Source organism: Phaseolus vulgaris, chromosome 10 (assembly GCF_000499845.2).
Source record: "Phaseolus vulgaris cultivar G19833 chromosome 10, P. vulgaris v2.0, whole genome shotgun sequence".
NCBI lineage: Eukaryota > Viridiplantae > Streptophyta > Magnoliopsida > Fabales > Fabaceae > Phaseolus > Phaseolus vulgaris.
The window spans coordinates 39,805,197-39,823,788 of record NC_023750.2 but is presented as its reverse complement, the minus strand read 5'-3'; the positions used below and the strand labels follow the sequence as shown (position 1 = coordinate 39,823,788).

At 29.3% G+C, this 18,592-nt stretch overlaps 1 protein-coding gene across 4 annotated transcripts; it reads left to right on the top strand.

Moving 5' to 3' along the window:
- Window positions 1–13,526: 13,526 nt before the first annotated feature.
- On the top strand, window positions 13,527–16,238 carry LOC137819222 (uncharacterized). 4 transcript variants are annotated; one of them, XM_068623005.1, is made up of 7 exons: window positions 13,527–13,614; window positions 14,038–14,230; window positions 14,367–14,499; window positions 14,808–14,931; window positions 15,041–15,077; window positions 15,165–15,411; window positions 15,524–16,238. In XM_068623005.1, the coding sequence occupies exons 2-7, from the start codon at window positions 14,048–14,050 to the stop codon at window positions 15,661–15,663; spliced, it is 864 nt and encodes a 287-aa protein (XP_068479106.1). In that variant the 5' UTR covers window positions 13,527–13,614; window positions 14,038–14,047; the 3' UTR covers window positions 15,664–16,238. The 4 variants fall into 4 exon arrangements, with proteins under 4 accessions (XP_068479106.1, XP_068479105.1, XP_068479104.1 ...); XM_068623004.1 differs by having other exon boundaries at window positions 15,518–16,238; XM_068623003.1 differs by lacking the exon at window positions 13,527–13,614 and having other exon boundaries at window positions 13,615–14,230.
- The last annotated feature ends 2,354 nt before the right edge of the window (window positions 16,239–18,592 follow it).

The window sequence follows — 18,592 nt, the reverse complement described above, 5'->3', positions numbered from 1 at the left end:
TCTTAAATATCAACGTATTTTTTTAAACTTACACCTAGTTGATGAGAATTACAAATATTGTGTATCTAAGAAAAAAAATGGAAAAGAGAAAAAAAAACAAATGTTTTCTTGCCATTTTATGATATTGTAAATTTAATTTATGTCACAAGCTATCATACATCCAAGTTTGGAAAATTCAATGTCTTTTAATGGAAAGTGTAAAAGATGAAGTTATAAGAGATATGGTTGAAAAGATGATGATGAAAATTGATAAATATTGGAATGAATGCAGTATTTTTCTTGCATTTGGTGTAATTTAGACCAAAGAATGAAGTTATAAACATTGAAATTCTACTATGAAAAAGTTGGAGAAGATAAAGGAAAAATTGTACATACTTTTCTTAATATTGTATCAAGGGTTCAACTTCAAATATTCTAAAGTGTAAACATAATCTTTTACCTCATATGCTTCCACCAAGCCAAGCATTTTTTACGGAAATTATTTACTTTGTTCTAATTCAATTATTATTTTTCAGTTAAATGAACTTTTTTTTTTTGCCTTATCATATAGGAATTAAAAAAATGCAAACTTCAAGTTGTTGTTAAAACGGGAAAGAAACTTGATATATATTTAGATGAGCCAACATTAAATCTTGATTTTATAGAACATATGGATTCTTGAATAACATTCAATGCCTTTTGGATCTTTCATTGATGGCTAGGGACTTGCTAAGTATCCCAATTGCTATAGTTGCGTCTGAATTTGTATTTAGCATTGGTTCGATGATTCTTAATAAGTATAGAAGTTGTCTTTTGCCAAAAAATGTGAAAGTAATTATTTGTACTTCTAATTGGAAACATGATTTTTGTGATGGTAATTTGTTTTAATTTAAATCTAATTAAAAAAATTACTTTGATAAACATTTTTTTTAAATTCCTTGTGATATTGAAGATGATGAAGAAAGTGACAAAGATGGAAGCGTGGAAGGGACTTATTCTAAAGTGCCTAATCCTGAAAAGAAACACGATTAATGACTTGAATTTCAACAAATGAATTTATGATTACTTTTGTTATGTTGATGAATTTAGGGTTTAAGGTTTGTTGATGACTAAATTTTAATGTGGTTTATGAATCATTGAAGTATTATTCATATTTATTTTGTTTTGTTAGGTATTAAACATTTTCTATTAAAATAATAAAATTTGATTCTATTTTATTGGCCTTTTCTTGTATTTTTATTATTCAAAAAGTTATATCAATAATTATAAAGAATTAATACATCCAAAACAAAATAAAATAATAATTTTATAAAAATTTTAAAAAATATGAGTCAATCCATTTTTTTAGTATGAGAATTTGGATAACAACTTTTAACCTATATAACAACTTAAATGAACTAATTCATTATAAAACAGATTGAGATAAAACGGGTCGAATTAACTCATTTTATAACTTTTAAAAATAAATTAGACCAATATTAAAATAACTTAAATTGAATCAATCCATTTTGATCTAACTAATTTAATTGGCCTAAATAGACTTAAGCTAGTAGACTGCTTTTGTTAATAATAATTTTTATTTAAAAAGTAAAGTAATATTACTTTTTTAAATCATTCACATATTACCACACGTTTTTTCAATGACGGTCCTTGTAAGTGTAGTAAAAAAATGTGTTCACAGTTATTTTTACACGTAAGTTGTTTACACCAAAAAGTATTTTTATTCAGTGAACCAAATCAATTGAGATTTGTAAGAAAAAGAGATTGAATTGACATCCTCTTCCACCACCAAAAAGACAAAAAATATTCTAATATATTTAATTACTAACTAATGAATTATTAATCAGTTACATTTACTTATATATATATATATATATATATATATATATATATATATTTATTGAGCTTTTCAAATCAAATAAGATTTGGAGATATCTCATACTTTTTTTTAAAAAGTTAGGCATAAAAATATCTGCATCAAAAAGATCACATCTAAACTTTTTATTGACAGGTTTTAAATCTAAATCCTACCAAACCTAATCTAATTATATTTGCTTATTCCTAAGTCACAAAGACTATCTGTCTATGTTTAATTAAATTAAATTGTTTTTTAATTTAATAAAAAGATTTTTTTATCGATAATTAAAATAAATTAACAAAATATTTAAAAAATATTTCAACTCTTATAAACAGTATAATTCTTAGAACACATGTATTTAAAGAATATATATCATCCTTAAGTGAAAATTAATAGAAAAATAAAGAGTACAAAACAATTGACGGTTCAATATGACAACTCATACCTACTAAATTTATGCAATGTCAAAACATAAGTTCATCTTAATACTATGTCATTGTTCTTGAAAAAGAGAGAAGAATATATCAAATAATTGACAACCTCCTATGTAAGAAGAGAATATATCAAATAATTGAGATTTTATGTAATAATGTGATTTTTTTGGATTTTTTTAATAAAGCACATTAATATTCTAGTTATTTAATAAAAGAATTTTGCTTTATAAAACACTTATTCTTTGAGTCTTGTGAGTAAACAAATTTCCTTAGTAGTTTGACCTAATTTTCTCTTATTTAATTAGACTATTTTTAGAATATCCTTCACTGTAATTTATTTTTAATATTTTTTGTTTATTCTTGAAATTAAACTACAAAAAAAAGTTTTATTTTCAAATAAAACTATACACTACAAGAAAATCATTAAATAGAAATCAATTTTAAAGACTAAAAGTAATTAATTGCTATATTAACTAAATTAAAAATCATTTTAGAGACTAAAAAAATTATTTATTTTTAAATTAATTTTTATTATTGATAAATAATTTTTAAATTAGTATCTAATTAGCTACTAAAATTTTAACAACCAATTATTTAGATTCTAAATTTGGTAGTAAAAATCTTGTTAGTTAATTAAATACAATTTAAAAATTATTTATTAATAATATAAACTAATTTAAAAATCAATAATTTGTTTAGTGTTTAAATAGTCTTTAATTTAATCAATATAACAACTAATTATTTTTTATCTAAAATTAATCTCGATTTAATGATTTATTTTAGTGATAATACTATTAAATATCTTAAATATCATTGACTAACTCTTTTAATTTAATTGGTGAGAATAATTTTTTCTCTTATACTCAGGGACCAACAAAATTAAAAATGAAAATTTTATTTTATCACTACATGTATTTTTCCGTTTAAACTTTAATTCTTTTTTTTCCTTCATGTCTTGCGTTATTCTTTTCACTCCCATTTACAAGACTAAACTATCTAATTTATTGAGAATAAAAAGATTAATTTAATTAATAAATTGTATTAATACTTCTTTTATTTTAAATATTTGTTAGAACAATCTGCCATCTTTGTGATACATCCAATCATCATGTCTATGTGAATTTTCATTTCACTCACATTTTGCATCTTGTTAATTGAGAATTATTTATTGGTTTCTATTCTACAATTGAAATGTCTTTATCCATCCTTGAAAAAACAAATATACAAGTGCAAGAAAGCATCTCTACCATTATTTCAACCAAATGTAGGTTGGTACTAATAATAAGAACTGATGTCATGATGGCCTCATCCATCATTAATTATCAGAGCAATTATTTCACATTCTACATATGAATATTAGTTTTCAAATTTTATCACATTTCAGTTTAATTAGCTTTGATCGTTTTCAAATTCTATATGTTCGTTATATTAAACTTATACAAAAATTAATTTCCACAATAAATTACTAAATATAAACAGAATTTAGATATATAAGGATATCGAGAATAGTTATATAATTCAAATGATATTTAAAATTTTATTATTGGAGTAAAAATTATATAAATGAAAGATCAGTTATTCAAGTTTTATCTTAATATAATTATTATTTTTATAAAAAAAAAATTCTTTTCTTATGTCTTATTTTTAAGATTTTGATCACCTCCTTCATCAAATTGATTATCAGAGATCACTATTAGACTTCTGAGAGTGAATAAAATAAAGTTGCCCAATCAAAATTTAAGTTAAAGTAGGTTCATTTTTGTTCTTCTTTCTTTTGAGTAAGTTTTGAGTTCTAGTATTTTTTTGGGTAGATGTGTTTGCATGTGATGGTTAGAGCTTCTGAATTAGTCTCTTTTAGTTCAGATGCCTAGTGATACGTTTAGATCATTGATTATGACTCTCTAGTGGGTTAAGCTATCTTTGTTCTTTTAGGAGTTAGAGCTCTTTGTGAGAATGCTAACTTCTAATAAGATAAGGGAAGTTAGTTTTTACTTTTTTAATAGAACACTAGGTTAGAAGATCTTGATGGGAAGGTGATGTTGTTATGTGATTTTATTTTAGATTTTTGGATTATTTAAAAATCAAAACTTCAATGTGATTGATTTGTGCACTTATGTGTGATATGAAATATGATTTTTTTTATCAGTAGAAAAGAATGAATAAATAGGAATCATCCCAGGGGTGATCTAATCCTTATAAAGACCACAATAAACAAACATCACATCCAAACAACCCAAACCCATATAAAAACTAACACCTAACAACTAATCGCAGAACACTAGGAGAAGTCACCTAAACCGAAAAACCCAAAGCAAACACCAAACAAAAGGGAAGCGTCAGAACTTAAAACAAGAGACTGGCCACCTCAAAACCAACAACACACAAAAATAACAAAGAACACTCAAACACTCAAATAGAAAACACCCTGGCAACAACACCCCACCAACCAATAACTAACCAACAAACTAAATCGAAAATAGACATATCAAGGGGTCAAGACACCAATCTAAAAACGAGAAGCAAGGAGAGGGAACTTTAGAAGTGACTCAAGACCAAGTCTTCAGTTGAGCCAAAGAGAAAATTTCAGAGTGATCCACCATACCACCTTTGAAAATGACCTTATTCCTATGGCATCAAATCTCCCTTACCAACGCAATTCACACACTTCTCAAAACTAAATTAACAGATTCAAAACTAAAGAATCTTGGGGAGCAACCGACACCAACCCTAACCACCCTAAGCAAAGATTCCAAACAAGCCAAGAAGATCTACATCCAAAAAACAAGTGGTTAGTAAACTCCACTTTTATCCCACAGAAACAACAAACAATATTATCAACCATGACACTGCGTCTTGCCAAATTAAATTTAGAAGCAATCTTGTTTTTCAGCACCCTTCAAGCTATAACGTGGGCCGAGGGTAAAGCCTTAATCTTCCAAAAAAAAATTGAACATACGTGAGCTTTCCCCCTTCAATCTCTCCCCTTAAAAGACCATAACTTGAATTAACTGAAAACTCAAGAGACTCACCACCTTGCAAAATCCATCTGTCATCAAAAGTCGAAATCGGGCTCAAACCTTCCACTACCTCTAGAAGTTGACACACCTTAAGCTTCTCCCACTCAAAGAGGTCCCTTCTCCAAATTAATTCCATCTCCAAACACTGTTACTCCAAACCCCACAAAGATTTAACAAAATATATTTATCAACGCTAAAGGAGTAAAGCCTCAGGAATTTACTCTTCAAAGTAACATTACCCACCCACTTGTCTTCCTAGAAAGAAATATCTTTCCCGCTACCAACTTCCCACTTAAAGCAGTCTTCAAAACTCCTACCCCACTCTTCCAACTTCCAAATCTCCTTCAAGTCCCTCCACCAGAGAGATTCGCAATTGTTCATCCTGGGTTGTTTCAAAAATCTCCAACCTCCATACTTGGACTCTAAAATCTCCTTCCATAAACCACCGTTAGACGAACCCAACCGCCAAATCCATTTTCCCAGGAAGGCCATGTTAAAGACCTTAATATCAATAATACCAAGACCTCCAACATCACGAGACTCACACACTTATCCCCAAGAAGCCCAAACAATCTTCCTCTCCTCAGACTCTCAACCCCAAAGGAAGTCCCTCTGAATGTGAAATCTCGTATTCCAGGATGTACACTAACTTACTACAAAATATGATGCAAGACGTTCTTCCACTTCTCACCCACATGATAACCTTAATCTATGTGATTAGACTATCAATGAAATTAGGATATTTCCCCTTTTCTTAATGAGTGTCGCGTTTAATACTTGATCCCTCAAGGACCATGATACATTCCTAGGCATTCTTGCCACAACACACATAAAAGGGCACACCAGCAACATGTATAGTTTAATATCATTACATGTTCCTATATATATCTTCATACACATCACATTTATTAATATCACAACCTTGAATACATATAAACTTCAACTGTATTTAAAAAATCATCACAAAAATGTCGCTTAGGAGACTAATTTTTGTTTGAGAGAAAATATTACCAAGAACAATGGTCATTATCTTCCTTGTTCTCACTTAAGAGAAAATGTCGTTTTTAAACTATAACACTTTCGCTTAAGTGGTTGTTGCTTGAGTAAGAAAACACCATACAATAGACTTACTTTCCTTGTCTTACTCTCACTTGATCGAAAATGTAATAGAAACCAAAATTATACAATGAAATGAAACCTATAAAAAAAAATTCTATTAATTAAGTTATTTTTAATAAGTTTAAACAAACAATCATTGATGCTTTAAAAACTTGGATATCATTAATCTAGCTCATTATAAGTATTCCAAACTAAAATTTACATTAAAAACTATAACTCAAGAAATTACATTTAAATCATCATTATACCATTTCAACTCAAGTATTCATTATAATATACATATTAGATTCAATTATAACTACTTCGAATACATCATTTTTATCAACAACAACTATAAAATTCTAAAGGAAATACTACAATCTTCAAATTTTGAATAACTTTGCATTCCTAATGCTTAATCTCAAATAATCAAATTATATTTTTTTAAAATTCAATTATATTCAAATCACTTAAATTAACTTATTATAAGAGAATATTTAAATAACAACTTCAAATAAATTAATAATACATTTAAATAGCAACTCCAAATATCCTGTAAATCGAAACAAAATAAAAAAAATAACATTAAAATAGTTGAACTCAAACCAATATATCTCACAAAACATAAGGATTCCAATATATTCATTAATTACGTACACATATATAATATCACTCTCATCAATAATAATCCCTCTCAAAATCATTCTCAAATTTGTCCCTAAGGTTTAATCTAATTAAATATTCATTCTCAAAATTACTAATTATACTCAAATATAGTAAATTGAGTTAGTTTCTTTTACCTTATTTCTTATTAACTCTTCACAAAACTAGTAAAAAATAGAAAAGTCCAAAAGTATTCCTAAGATATCTAAATTCCAATTAGTTTAAATATAATACTGAATTAATAGATTACAAATGGAATTGGACCACAAAGTGCTAGATGCAGAATTAAGACAAAAGGAATGATAATGAAATATATGAGCAGTGACAATACAACAACTCATTGATTTGCATTATTACATAAATAATATAATTTTAGTTTGAGTTAATACAATTAATAAAGTTTTTTATAATATATTTTATAATGTATCTTTGATGTTTTGTCTTTTTTAGAACTGAATATACAAATCAAATGTATGTTTAAGTTTAAGGAAACATAATTACTTCTCATTATTTTTTTCTGTACATATTATTTGAGTGTGACAAGGACATAATAAAACAAACGTAAATTGTTTTTCTTCTAGTCTTGTTATAATATTATTGAGTTGCATGTCTTCATGCCGGGAACTCAAATTAATTTTTTATTTTTAATAAAGATTTTATCAAAATTATTATTATTAATAGTAGTAGAACAAATCTTAAATATGGGTGCCAGAACTAAAGTTAAATTTGAGAATCATATGATGTTTGTGTGCAAAAGACTGTCGTTAATTTAATGTGTACAAATAATAGTGATTATGTTATTATTTTGATTTCACATTTATTTTTTAAAAAGCGTATTTAAATTTTATGCACGTGCTTTTTATTTTGGAATTAGTTACTATTTTATTTTTTATTTTTTATAATGTTTATTTTGTAAAATGGATTTTTTTTAAAAGAGGAATTAATAATATTTTTGTTTCAACTTTAGAAAAAAAAATTAAAGAGGAATTAATAATATATTTAAAGTCTCGTACAAAAAATCAATCCTAAAGAATAGATTATCTACTGGATTGTCGTAAAGATGCACAAATTAATAAATTAATGAGATTTTTATGAGAGTATAAAGGAAAAAATAATGAATAAATCCTTATGCATATTTTCATAGAAAATTTTAATTTTAATTTAAGATTATCCGGAATATCATATATAACCGTATCTTCAGAACAAAAACAAAATAACTAGCAAATCATGGGGCTCAAATCAATCCTTTTTAATTTAAAAAATTACGTACTTTTTATTTTTATATGTAATAAAAGACATCAACAACAAAGAAAATATAAATTCAGAGAATTTTTTTCAACAAGAGTGTAAAACATTTAGTGTTGTTTTTAATTGATTCACCGTGACAAAATAACATTAAACATCTTATTATAAGCCAACAATAAAAAAAACATAAGATTGATGCTGAATTTTAAAGTTTTTTTTCTTAAGATTGGGAAATAATTTTCTACTAATAAAAAAATAAACGAAATATATAATGTTAACTTAATTTTTTACATAACTGGGTTTTTGGAAAGTTCAATGTTGTCGAATAATAAAAATAGTACTTAAAAAAGATAATTTCATTGGATTTTATATTGAATTAGGTTGATCTTATTAAGCTTAATTATAATTTATGTTATCAAACTGTTAAAACTAAATGGTTTGGGCCTGAACTAATATCCTCCGTTATAAACAAACAGAAGAGACCCAACTAAGCAAATGGAAAAAGAGTGTTTCAGAAACTCATTTTCTAAACGGCTGATTCTCCCTGCACCCAATTAAATTAGACCTGTACCCAATTCCATTTGTAAAAGTATCGAATTGTCCTTAATGAAAATGAAATTAGAGTTAAGTCATTTTTGCACCCAATCACACCTTCAAGGGTTTCTCCCATTCTGCACCCATCATTCTCCCATTTTGCACCCAACGTTCCCCTATTCTCGCATCCAATCACACATCAAAGAGTTTCGTTCCCCCATTGTCGCACCCAACTCGCATCCTCGCACCTAACAGCGAAGACCAACCCAGGAACGCTGCGTGAGACATCATCTGTGAGGACAGCGACGGTGAAGGAAGGCACCGAAGAAGACAAGGTGAGTTTTAACATGCGTATGCGTTGTGGATTGTTTTAGGCGGAATTGATTTTTGACTTCCGGATGTTTTGATGCGGAACGTAGTGGTGTGCTGCGGATGACTTCTCTTCAACTCAAATCATCACCAACTCAAACCAAGTTTCTCTGCACCACACCCTACAAGCTTTTTCAAAATAAAGATGACAAGGGTACAATAGAGTTTTAGAAAGTTCGTTGGGTGCCAATCACAATTGATTAGGTGCAGGAATAAATTGCCTTCTAAACCGTCTTTTTACCATTTGAAATCTACTTTCTTAAACACTTTTTTATTTTCTTAGCACTTTAAAAATTATTTTTCAAAACATGAAAATGAAACAATTATTCAAAAAATAAATTTTAAAAAGTAAAAGAAAAATTAAAGTATTCACTTAAGCCCTTTTTTTCACCGAATGTGTTTTTCTTAACATATTTAATTTTCTTAATATTATAAAAAATATATAATTTTTTTTTAACATTTCGTAAATTTCTGTTCATGAAACAAGAAAGAGAAAGCAAAGATAAATAACCAATAATGTGGGATGCATTTAGAAAACAAGGGAGTGACAATAGGAGAACTCAGGATAAAAGATACAGATATATATACCCGGGCTTAGTAAAGCCTGATTTCAAAGTTGGGCTCCAAAGATTCTAAACAGCCAGAAAGAGGTAAATGCTCCCTGCACCATATCAATTCCAGCATGCACCCAACCTGTTATTGAAAATAACAAAAATACAATTTCAAAATGACAAAAATAACCTTAAATATAAAAAGGTGTAAATAAAAAATACTTCCAGATTTAGATGTCTATAACACATTTTTGAATTCCGGAAAATTTTATTCATAATGCATTTATAATTTTGTATTCCAAATTTTTTATCAATAATGTATTTTTTTATTTTTGAATTATATTTATTATTCCAAAATTTTAAATCCGAAATAAGGGTAATTTTGGAAATTAAGAAAAATGATAGGGTGCAAGTTAAAATTGATATGGTGCAGGAAGAAATTTAATATTCCAATAACAGCATGAAATGAGCAACACATTTTGCCCCATAATATAACAATTTAATAGTTTTAATCTAAATACCAATATGAATTAAAAAAGTTTTTTTAGATAATATAATTACAAAAAATCATGAAAGTAATCCATTCCTGATAACATTTTCTGGAAAGGATAAGGATTTTGAAAGACAACTCTTAACATTTCATTCTAGGGGGATTTGCAGAAAATAATTATGAGGGTGCAAAAATCAATTGTGTAGTGCATGCTGCAACTATTAAGAAGCCCATACAGCACAAATTCAGCCCATTAATGAAAGGTCTAATGTTCTATTGCAAAACTGTAAACTAAAATAGAAACATAACTACACAGAACCCTTCAATGTCTTCAACTGGGATTTCAGAAAAAAAAAAAGAATTAAATTATTTAATCTCAATATCTATATCAAATTTTTAATAATTTAACACCTTGTTTGGTTTCCATTTATATGCATTCCCTGGAGAAGCTTGATTTTTGCTATTGTTGGGCAAACAACCATTTTTTTTTTGGGGTTACATTAACACAAAATCAACATGCAATTATACATTCATAAATGCACAAGCGTTTATTTATATTTTAAATAAAATAATATGTGCTTAAATTAACTAACATTTTATTGAATGAATTCTCCATTTTGCGATGCAGAGAAGGTCAGGGAAAAAGAAAATCAAAATAGAGTGAAAAAAATATAAAAGTTCTATGTGTTGTGATAGAAAATATTGTAAAAATATAAATAAAATAAGATAAAAGTAAACCTATCCAAATGAGTTGTATTGAAGTATGAAAAGATTCAGTTTTTCTTAATTCAAAATTTTATTGGTCTGGAGTAGAGTAAGTACTTTGGACCAGATTTTTTTAAAATATTTACCAGTTATTGAATTGTATAATCGATAAACATTATCTTTTTCTATAATTATATTTCAATATTTTTAGTAAACTAAAGAATCTATAAATATATATAATTTAATTTACAATAATTAAAATTATTTAGTTAGTTTATATAAAAAGTAATCATTTTTATATTAGAACATGATTGATCCATGGCCAACCTGCTTGTCTTGTGGCCTGATAAAAATTGGGTCGCCCATAAGGCAGTTTCTTCCTGCATCCCTAACATTTTTCTTTCTGCACCCCCATAAGGTTGCGTAAAGATAAAACTGTCCCTATATAAAACTGTACATTTAATTTTTTGCATTTTGGATTATGAAATCCGGTAAATTTTTTTATTGGCGCATCTGGTAATCTCTCAGATTGGTGCTTCCGGTAATATATGAATGACAGTGTTAATCCAAAATAAAAAAAATACAGAACATCCATAATTAAAAAACCATTACAGATCCACCAATCCGTAATTCAAAATATGCATTTTGGATTCAGAAATCCATAATTAAAAAAAATCATTCTGGATCCACCAATCCGTAATAGAAATTAGGCTTCCAAATTCAACAATTTATGCAAAAAAAAAATTCCAGAACACCCCCTCATCCAGAAAACAACATAATTCACTTCCAGATTGATAATTTCATATCACACTCTCAGATTCCGAATTCAAATAACAAATAAAGATCAGTTTCGGAATTTAAAAAATTGTGGGGTTGCAGGAAGAAAATTGTAGGGGTGCAGGAAAAAACTGCCCGTCCATAAATTTCATTTTGATATTGAACTGTTCGATTCAGTTTGAAAAATAGTGTACAAGGTAGGTTAGCCCAAATGGATATATTTAATAGGAGAGTTATTTTCATAAAGATAAATGGAATAAATTTATATTATATTGTTAGTTACCCTAATCACCTATTAATACGAAATATAATTTATTTAAAGTCGGTTATAAGATTTATTAACTATTAAGAGAGAGATTTCAATCAAACTACTCAAAATATATTAGTTAAAATTCACAAGATAAGAAATAAATAATTAAAACTTATAAATACATCTCAATATGAACAAGGGACTCAAATGAAATATTTTGGTTTGAAGGAATTTAAACTTTTACCCATAACAAATTGGCACATTGTAAATTAGGTAAAACTTCTTCTACCTCCACAAAATAATAAAATATCTTTTATCAAGAATATATAACATCATGAGAAATCAAAGAAAACAAGTCCAACTCGAAGAAAATCACATTCCTACTCTGTAACAGATAATGGTTAAGAGACTGTCTACGAGGTCTTCATGGATGATTAGTAGAGGGTCGACTACAATCTCAATGAGTTCAAAAATGTTTTTTCTCTTTATTATTTATCTATTCATTATTGAACCTATTAATTATTAATATAAATATTTAATAAAATTAATTAAGTGAAAATCTTAACAAATAATAACAAACAATCAAATTAAATAATATTAGTTAAAATTTATCATACACAAAAATAAAAATCATAATATAAGATAATGAATTATCCTTAACATAATTACCTAAGTTAAAAGAAAAGTGTGGGTCTCTGTCATTCCTCGTCTTCTCACTGCACACAACAAAGTTCGTACAACAATTCAGTAACACTCACATTCCTTTGAAGTTTGAAGGAACAACTGAAACGCATTTCTCTATCAGAACACCGTTTGCAAGAATCCTGATAGATACCATCATCAATTATAACTGTCAAACACATTCCGTATACTATACCGGCCGGTAAAATTTAGGACAAAGGTAAAAATTTCAGAATCAAAGCACACAACAATCTATGCCCCCTCTTTTTCTTTCCGTCAAAAACAGTAAATACTGGAGCTGTGTTGTGTACCCCTTTATGGACACTATGTTATACTTTATATTATAACAACATAGTGGTAAATACAGAGTCTTTGTTCTACTTTTCCCTTGCATTTCAGAAGGGAGGACCATGACCAGGTTATTAAGGAACACAACACAATTGATGTTCCCTTTTTCTCTATTATAGCAGAGAAATAAAGAGCATTGATAACATCATTTGCGGCATAGATATTGCTACCAACAAAATAATTAAGCATTCATCATTTTTATTTCTGAGATTCCAATGTTAATTAGATTGGCCTTTGAATGGTGCACCACAATGTCATGGATTTGGAGGACAGGTTGGAGCCAATCAATTTGTAAGGAAGATGAGGTTGAATAGAGACCAAAATGACTTCAGTAAAATCCACCTCACCACAAACATATTATTATTATTTTGTGTTTGGTATAGATAGAGAAGAAGAGAAAGTGGGTTACAACGAGAAAGGTTGGTCTTTTGGTCTTTGACATTTCATTGGAGACAGCCTATGTGCCCTACTACTGTTGTGGGCACCCACTAGCAGCTTTTTTGTCTCCTTATTTTTTATTATTGTTATTATTATTATTGTTGGTACTCTCCCTTCTTCTCCATGCCCAACAAGCAAGCAAGCAACTAAGTTTCCTTGGCATATAAATGTTTTCTTGTAAGAGTTTCTTTTTCTTTTCACTCCTTCGACAGCAATGATGTTTTTTCTGTTAGGGCGATGTGAAGTGTTGAGGAGTCTGAGGAGTGTGTTGTAGTTGTGAATGTAGAAAAGTAGCAATTATAGCCTTAGAAAAATAAAAACAAAACAAAACAAAACCATTCCTTAAAGTTAAGAAGGACTAGCACGAATAGAATCATGAGTGCACGAGTGTTTTCATTGATGGGTTTTTAGAAGAAGAAACAGCTTCTTTTCCAACCTTTACTATTAACCGTTTCTTCTTTTCTTTCTCCCCTCTCACCCTCTCACTGTCTTTGGATTTTGTGTTTTGTTCTTTTTCTGGTTTTGTATTTGGGATTTTTGGGTTGCTTGCTTCTGTTGGGAAATTCGTGTATTTGATATTTCTTTAATGTCTCAACAAAGGCAAGCTCAGATGGTAGGTGGTAACAACCAGGAGCAATATAATGACACAACTTTTACCAAAATCTTTGTTGGAGGGCTGGCTTGGGAGACTCAAAGGGACACAATGAGGAGGTACTTTGAGCAATTTGGAGAGATCTTGGAGGCTGTTGTGATCACAGACAAGAACACTGGGAGATCCAAGGGTTATGGCTTTGTAAGTTTTTCTTTTACCTTCTGGATTTTCTGATTCTCACTTACATCTTTGCATAGTTTCATTTGCTTGTTTATTCCATTTATGGTTGTACTTGCGTGATCTTGAACAATGAGTCTATGGTTTGTTGTTTTCCAAGGTCACATTTAGGGATCCTGAGGCGGCCATGAGAGCATGTCAGAACCCATCTCCAGTTATTGATGGGAGGAGGGCTAACTGCAATCTTGCTTCTCTTGGTGCAAACAAGAACCGACCAGCAACTTTTCAGCATGGTCCCAATCCTTACATTCTGCTTTATCTAATTTGTTCTTCCTCTTTTCCTCATAATGTTTTACCATTTTTTTCATAAATTAAGATATCAGGTTAGGTGTTCTTTAACTGCAGCAATATCTATTTTTTTGAGTTTACTTTGCAATTTTTGCAAACAAGTTTGAGTTTCCTAGTTATTTCATCTGGTTAGATTTAACTCATCTATAGGCAAGAAGGTACCACCTTCAATGGTTGGTTATTTAGTAAATGTAAAACAAAATTAATTGTGTTATAAGAGAAGAAAGGATTGAAATGCAAACTCACATTGTAGGTGCAGGACGGTTCAGGCCTCCACCTGTACTGGTGACATCACCTGCTTATCATGGTTCTTCATCTACTACAACATTTTCCCATCAACCCCCTAGGCAATACACATTTCCTTATTCGGCTTACGGGTAACATAAATGTGCTATGAGGATATGGTCATTTTTATGTTAATTATTATTTTGCATTTCTTACAATTTTTCTGCAATTTTATCTGATGTACATTCTATCTGCTGACAGATATTCTGGATATTCACAAGACACCTTGTATCCTACGGTAGGTGTTAATGTAATAAAGTCTTTACAAGAAACTGCATTAATTTATTTTCCTGCATTATTATGGTACACTCTTATGTGATTGCAGAACTACTATAATGTCTATGGAGTTCAGCAATTTTCAGCTTACTACCCATCTGCTGGAGATTCTGGAGCAGTAGGGTTGATCCATAATATCTATCCCTTTTATGGTCAATATGCACAGAGTATTCAGGCTCATGGTTTTGGGGTTCAATACCCACAAATGGCACAGTTTCCATTTTTGCCTCAGCATTATGGCTCCACTGGGATATTGTCATATCCTTCTTCAGTAGCAGTGCCAACTACTAGTGCAGGTGATATGTCTAATGCAAAAAAACTCATTATTTCTTGTTGGCCTTGTTATCTTTGCTCTTTAACAATCCCGTCATAAACATAACATAGATGGCTAAAATGTGACAGTTTCAGTGACAGGAACTGCAACCACAATTACAACACCAACAACATCAACAGGTGTGACAGCAACAGTGGCTGGTAGTTCACAAGCCTCACAAGCAGCTTCTGAACAAAATTCTACATCTACAAAGATGCAGAACATGCAAGGCTAACCACATAATCGAAAGCTGAATTCAAAATCAAAATACAAGACATTTGTTAGATAAAGCTTGTGCCCCTAACCGACCTTAACCATTTCTCAATTTTCATTATGACAAAACTCAGAAGTCATCATCATCATACATGTTTGTTTTAGGAAAATAGGCTTTATTTGATTTTTTGAAGTAGCTTGTAGGAGTAGGGGAAGGAGATCATATTCATTCATGTATTCAGCATTGGGTAGAATCTAACTATTTGAGCTTTGGATTCTACCTTTTAGAGTAATTCAACCAAGGTTATTATTACTATTATGTCTTGGGTGATGGGAGCATCCAATGACAGTCCTTTGTTTATATTGCAGCAGATGGTTTCAAAAGATCATTTTATATCTTTTGAACCCTTTGATTGGCTGGTCAAATAGGAAGACTACATTGAGCTTGGATGGCTCAATAGGCTACCATGTATTTTATTTCTATCGTCATTCATGATTGTTTTTTAGGTTTTTCTTCAAGATAGGATTAGTCCAAAAGAAAAACATATCGTTTATTGTTTCTCTCTTTTTCACATATAATCATGTTTTTACCATTCATCTTTCGCTGTCACCCGCATTCCTTTTGTTTTAGATAAAGATTATTCTTCTTTTGCATCAATTAAGTGTCTTTTACTCTCTGTACAACTGCAAACGTATATGGAATCCAATGGAACTCTCATGTGTGGTGTCAATAGTTGTTGGTACCTTTCCAATACTTTTTTAACCATATTATAAATAATATGCAGGTGGGGTGATTGGTATCACTTCTGTTGACCCCTTTTCAATTTTAGTTCATGCCTCAAATTTCTTCTATAAATCTAGTTTCATGTTTTTCCCAAAATTGCCTTTAGATCACTGAACTCATGCTTCTATCACAGGATTCGATTCAATTTAATACTTTTTTTCCTTAGGCGTTTTAGTTCTTCTGCTAATACTCATTATTATATTATTAACTCTTACCTGTGAAGATACCTTTCTATCTATGAAACAGTGAAACATTTACTTCAAAAATAAATCTCCTTAACAAGTTTTGTATGAAACAGTTGAATACAAAGGCAAGTTTACGAATTGATTTGCATAACTACATCTCTACTCTAGTAGGATGAATTTTTAATTTTACTTCTTAGAAACTTTTGCTGATAAAAAAAAAACTTCTTAGAAACTTAATATCTTCTTAGTTTACTCTTAATAGTTTTTGGAGTAATTTAACCTCACTAAGCATTTAACATATATAATAATAAAACTCAAGTACATTAGTTCAGCTATCATTTTGCAAGAAAAATATGACGATTTAATATCATTTTAACTAAAGAAATCAAATTAAGATTTCCTTTGGTTTTAATTTTTCTTATTTACAATGCAATATCGATCTGTATAAAAATAATGATTATCATACTAGTTTATAATTTCCTTATCAATTTGCACATTGTTTTAGTGGAGTTTAAGTCACTTACTATAATTTTTAATTCAGTGTCTTTAAAAATATTAATTTTGTAGCATTAGATTTGGGGAATTTATTTACTTTCTTTTATTGGATTTAATTACAAGCTCTGCTTTAAATATTAATTTTATGTAATTAAAGAGAGACATAGAATTCCAAATGGATAGATGAAGGAAAGATTATCAAATGTTTCATTTAAGGCCGAATGACACATCCATGTTAGAAGACAAAAATTAGATGGCAAATTCTCCAAACATCTCATACTTTCCCCTCTATCTCTATATTTTATTTTTTAATTTCAACATGAGTATGGTAGAAAGTGGGGTGTCTTCTTCATTTTCAAGTGGTGATGGTTGATTGTGGTGGCTAGTTGTGAACGTTGGTGACTGAAGTAAATTTTGTGGTGTTTTTAATGGTGGCGATTGTGTTTTTTATTTATTTTTTTCATTTTTTTGAAAGTCACAAAATCCAAAACAAAAACCGTTAGGTATAAAAATGGAGTAAAAAACTCAAAAAAATTATCTTCACACTGGTAAATGTCGAGTACAGCGAATCTTCTTGTCAACCCTCTCAAACATGCTCCAATGGTGGAACTGCTATTTCAAGAATAATGAAAGTGTTGCGACTGAAAGGGAGGTATAGGATGTAAGGATGCTACTGAAGTTATTTAAAAAAGTGAGATTATGTTTCATTTAGTGCTTTTGAGTATGGTGGAGAGTGTGGTGTCTTCTTCATTTTCAGATAGTGGTGATAGCTTGTGATGGTTGAGGTAAGTTTTGTGGTGGTTGTGTTTCTTAATTTTTTTCATTTATTTGAAAGCCACAAAACATAGAAGAAAAAAATCTGAGTGAGGTGAAAAGTTGGAGTACAAATTAAGGTTATTTAGAAAAGTGATTTGATGCTTCATTCAGAGTTATTTAAATTATTTTAAAAAGTTAAAACGAAATTTTCAGAAATAGTTCCAGACAAAACATATGGATGTGGAGAAAGAATTTACCATTATACACTAAAAGGAAGAAGCTGATACACACAAAACTTGTTCCTTTTTGAAACATAGAAGCCGAAAACACCCAAACTCTGTAATCCTTCAGAGTTATGAATAAATAATTATTGAGAATTTAATTTTTTATTGAAAGTTAAAGTACTTAAATATTTAAAAATAAAAGTAAAAAAAATTATGAAGAAGTTTACTTTTCCTATCAAGGGTACTCAAATTCAAAATGGAAATAAATTACGAAGAAGTTGTAGCGAATCTTGTTAAGGCAATATTTTTCTTCAGAAATATTGATTAGAGGCCTTAAGGCCCAGTTAGTTCTTAACAAGTATGGGTGCAGTTTAAATTGAGGGAGCGCAGAAAGGAAGGCCCACTAGCATTTCACTGTGGATTTCACATTATGTTCTCTTCCACAAACGTGGTGGGTCACTCACCGATAAGGGAACTGACACACCAAGAAAAAGATAATCAAAATAA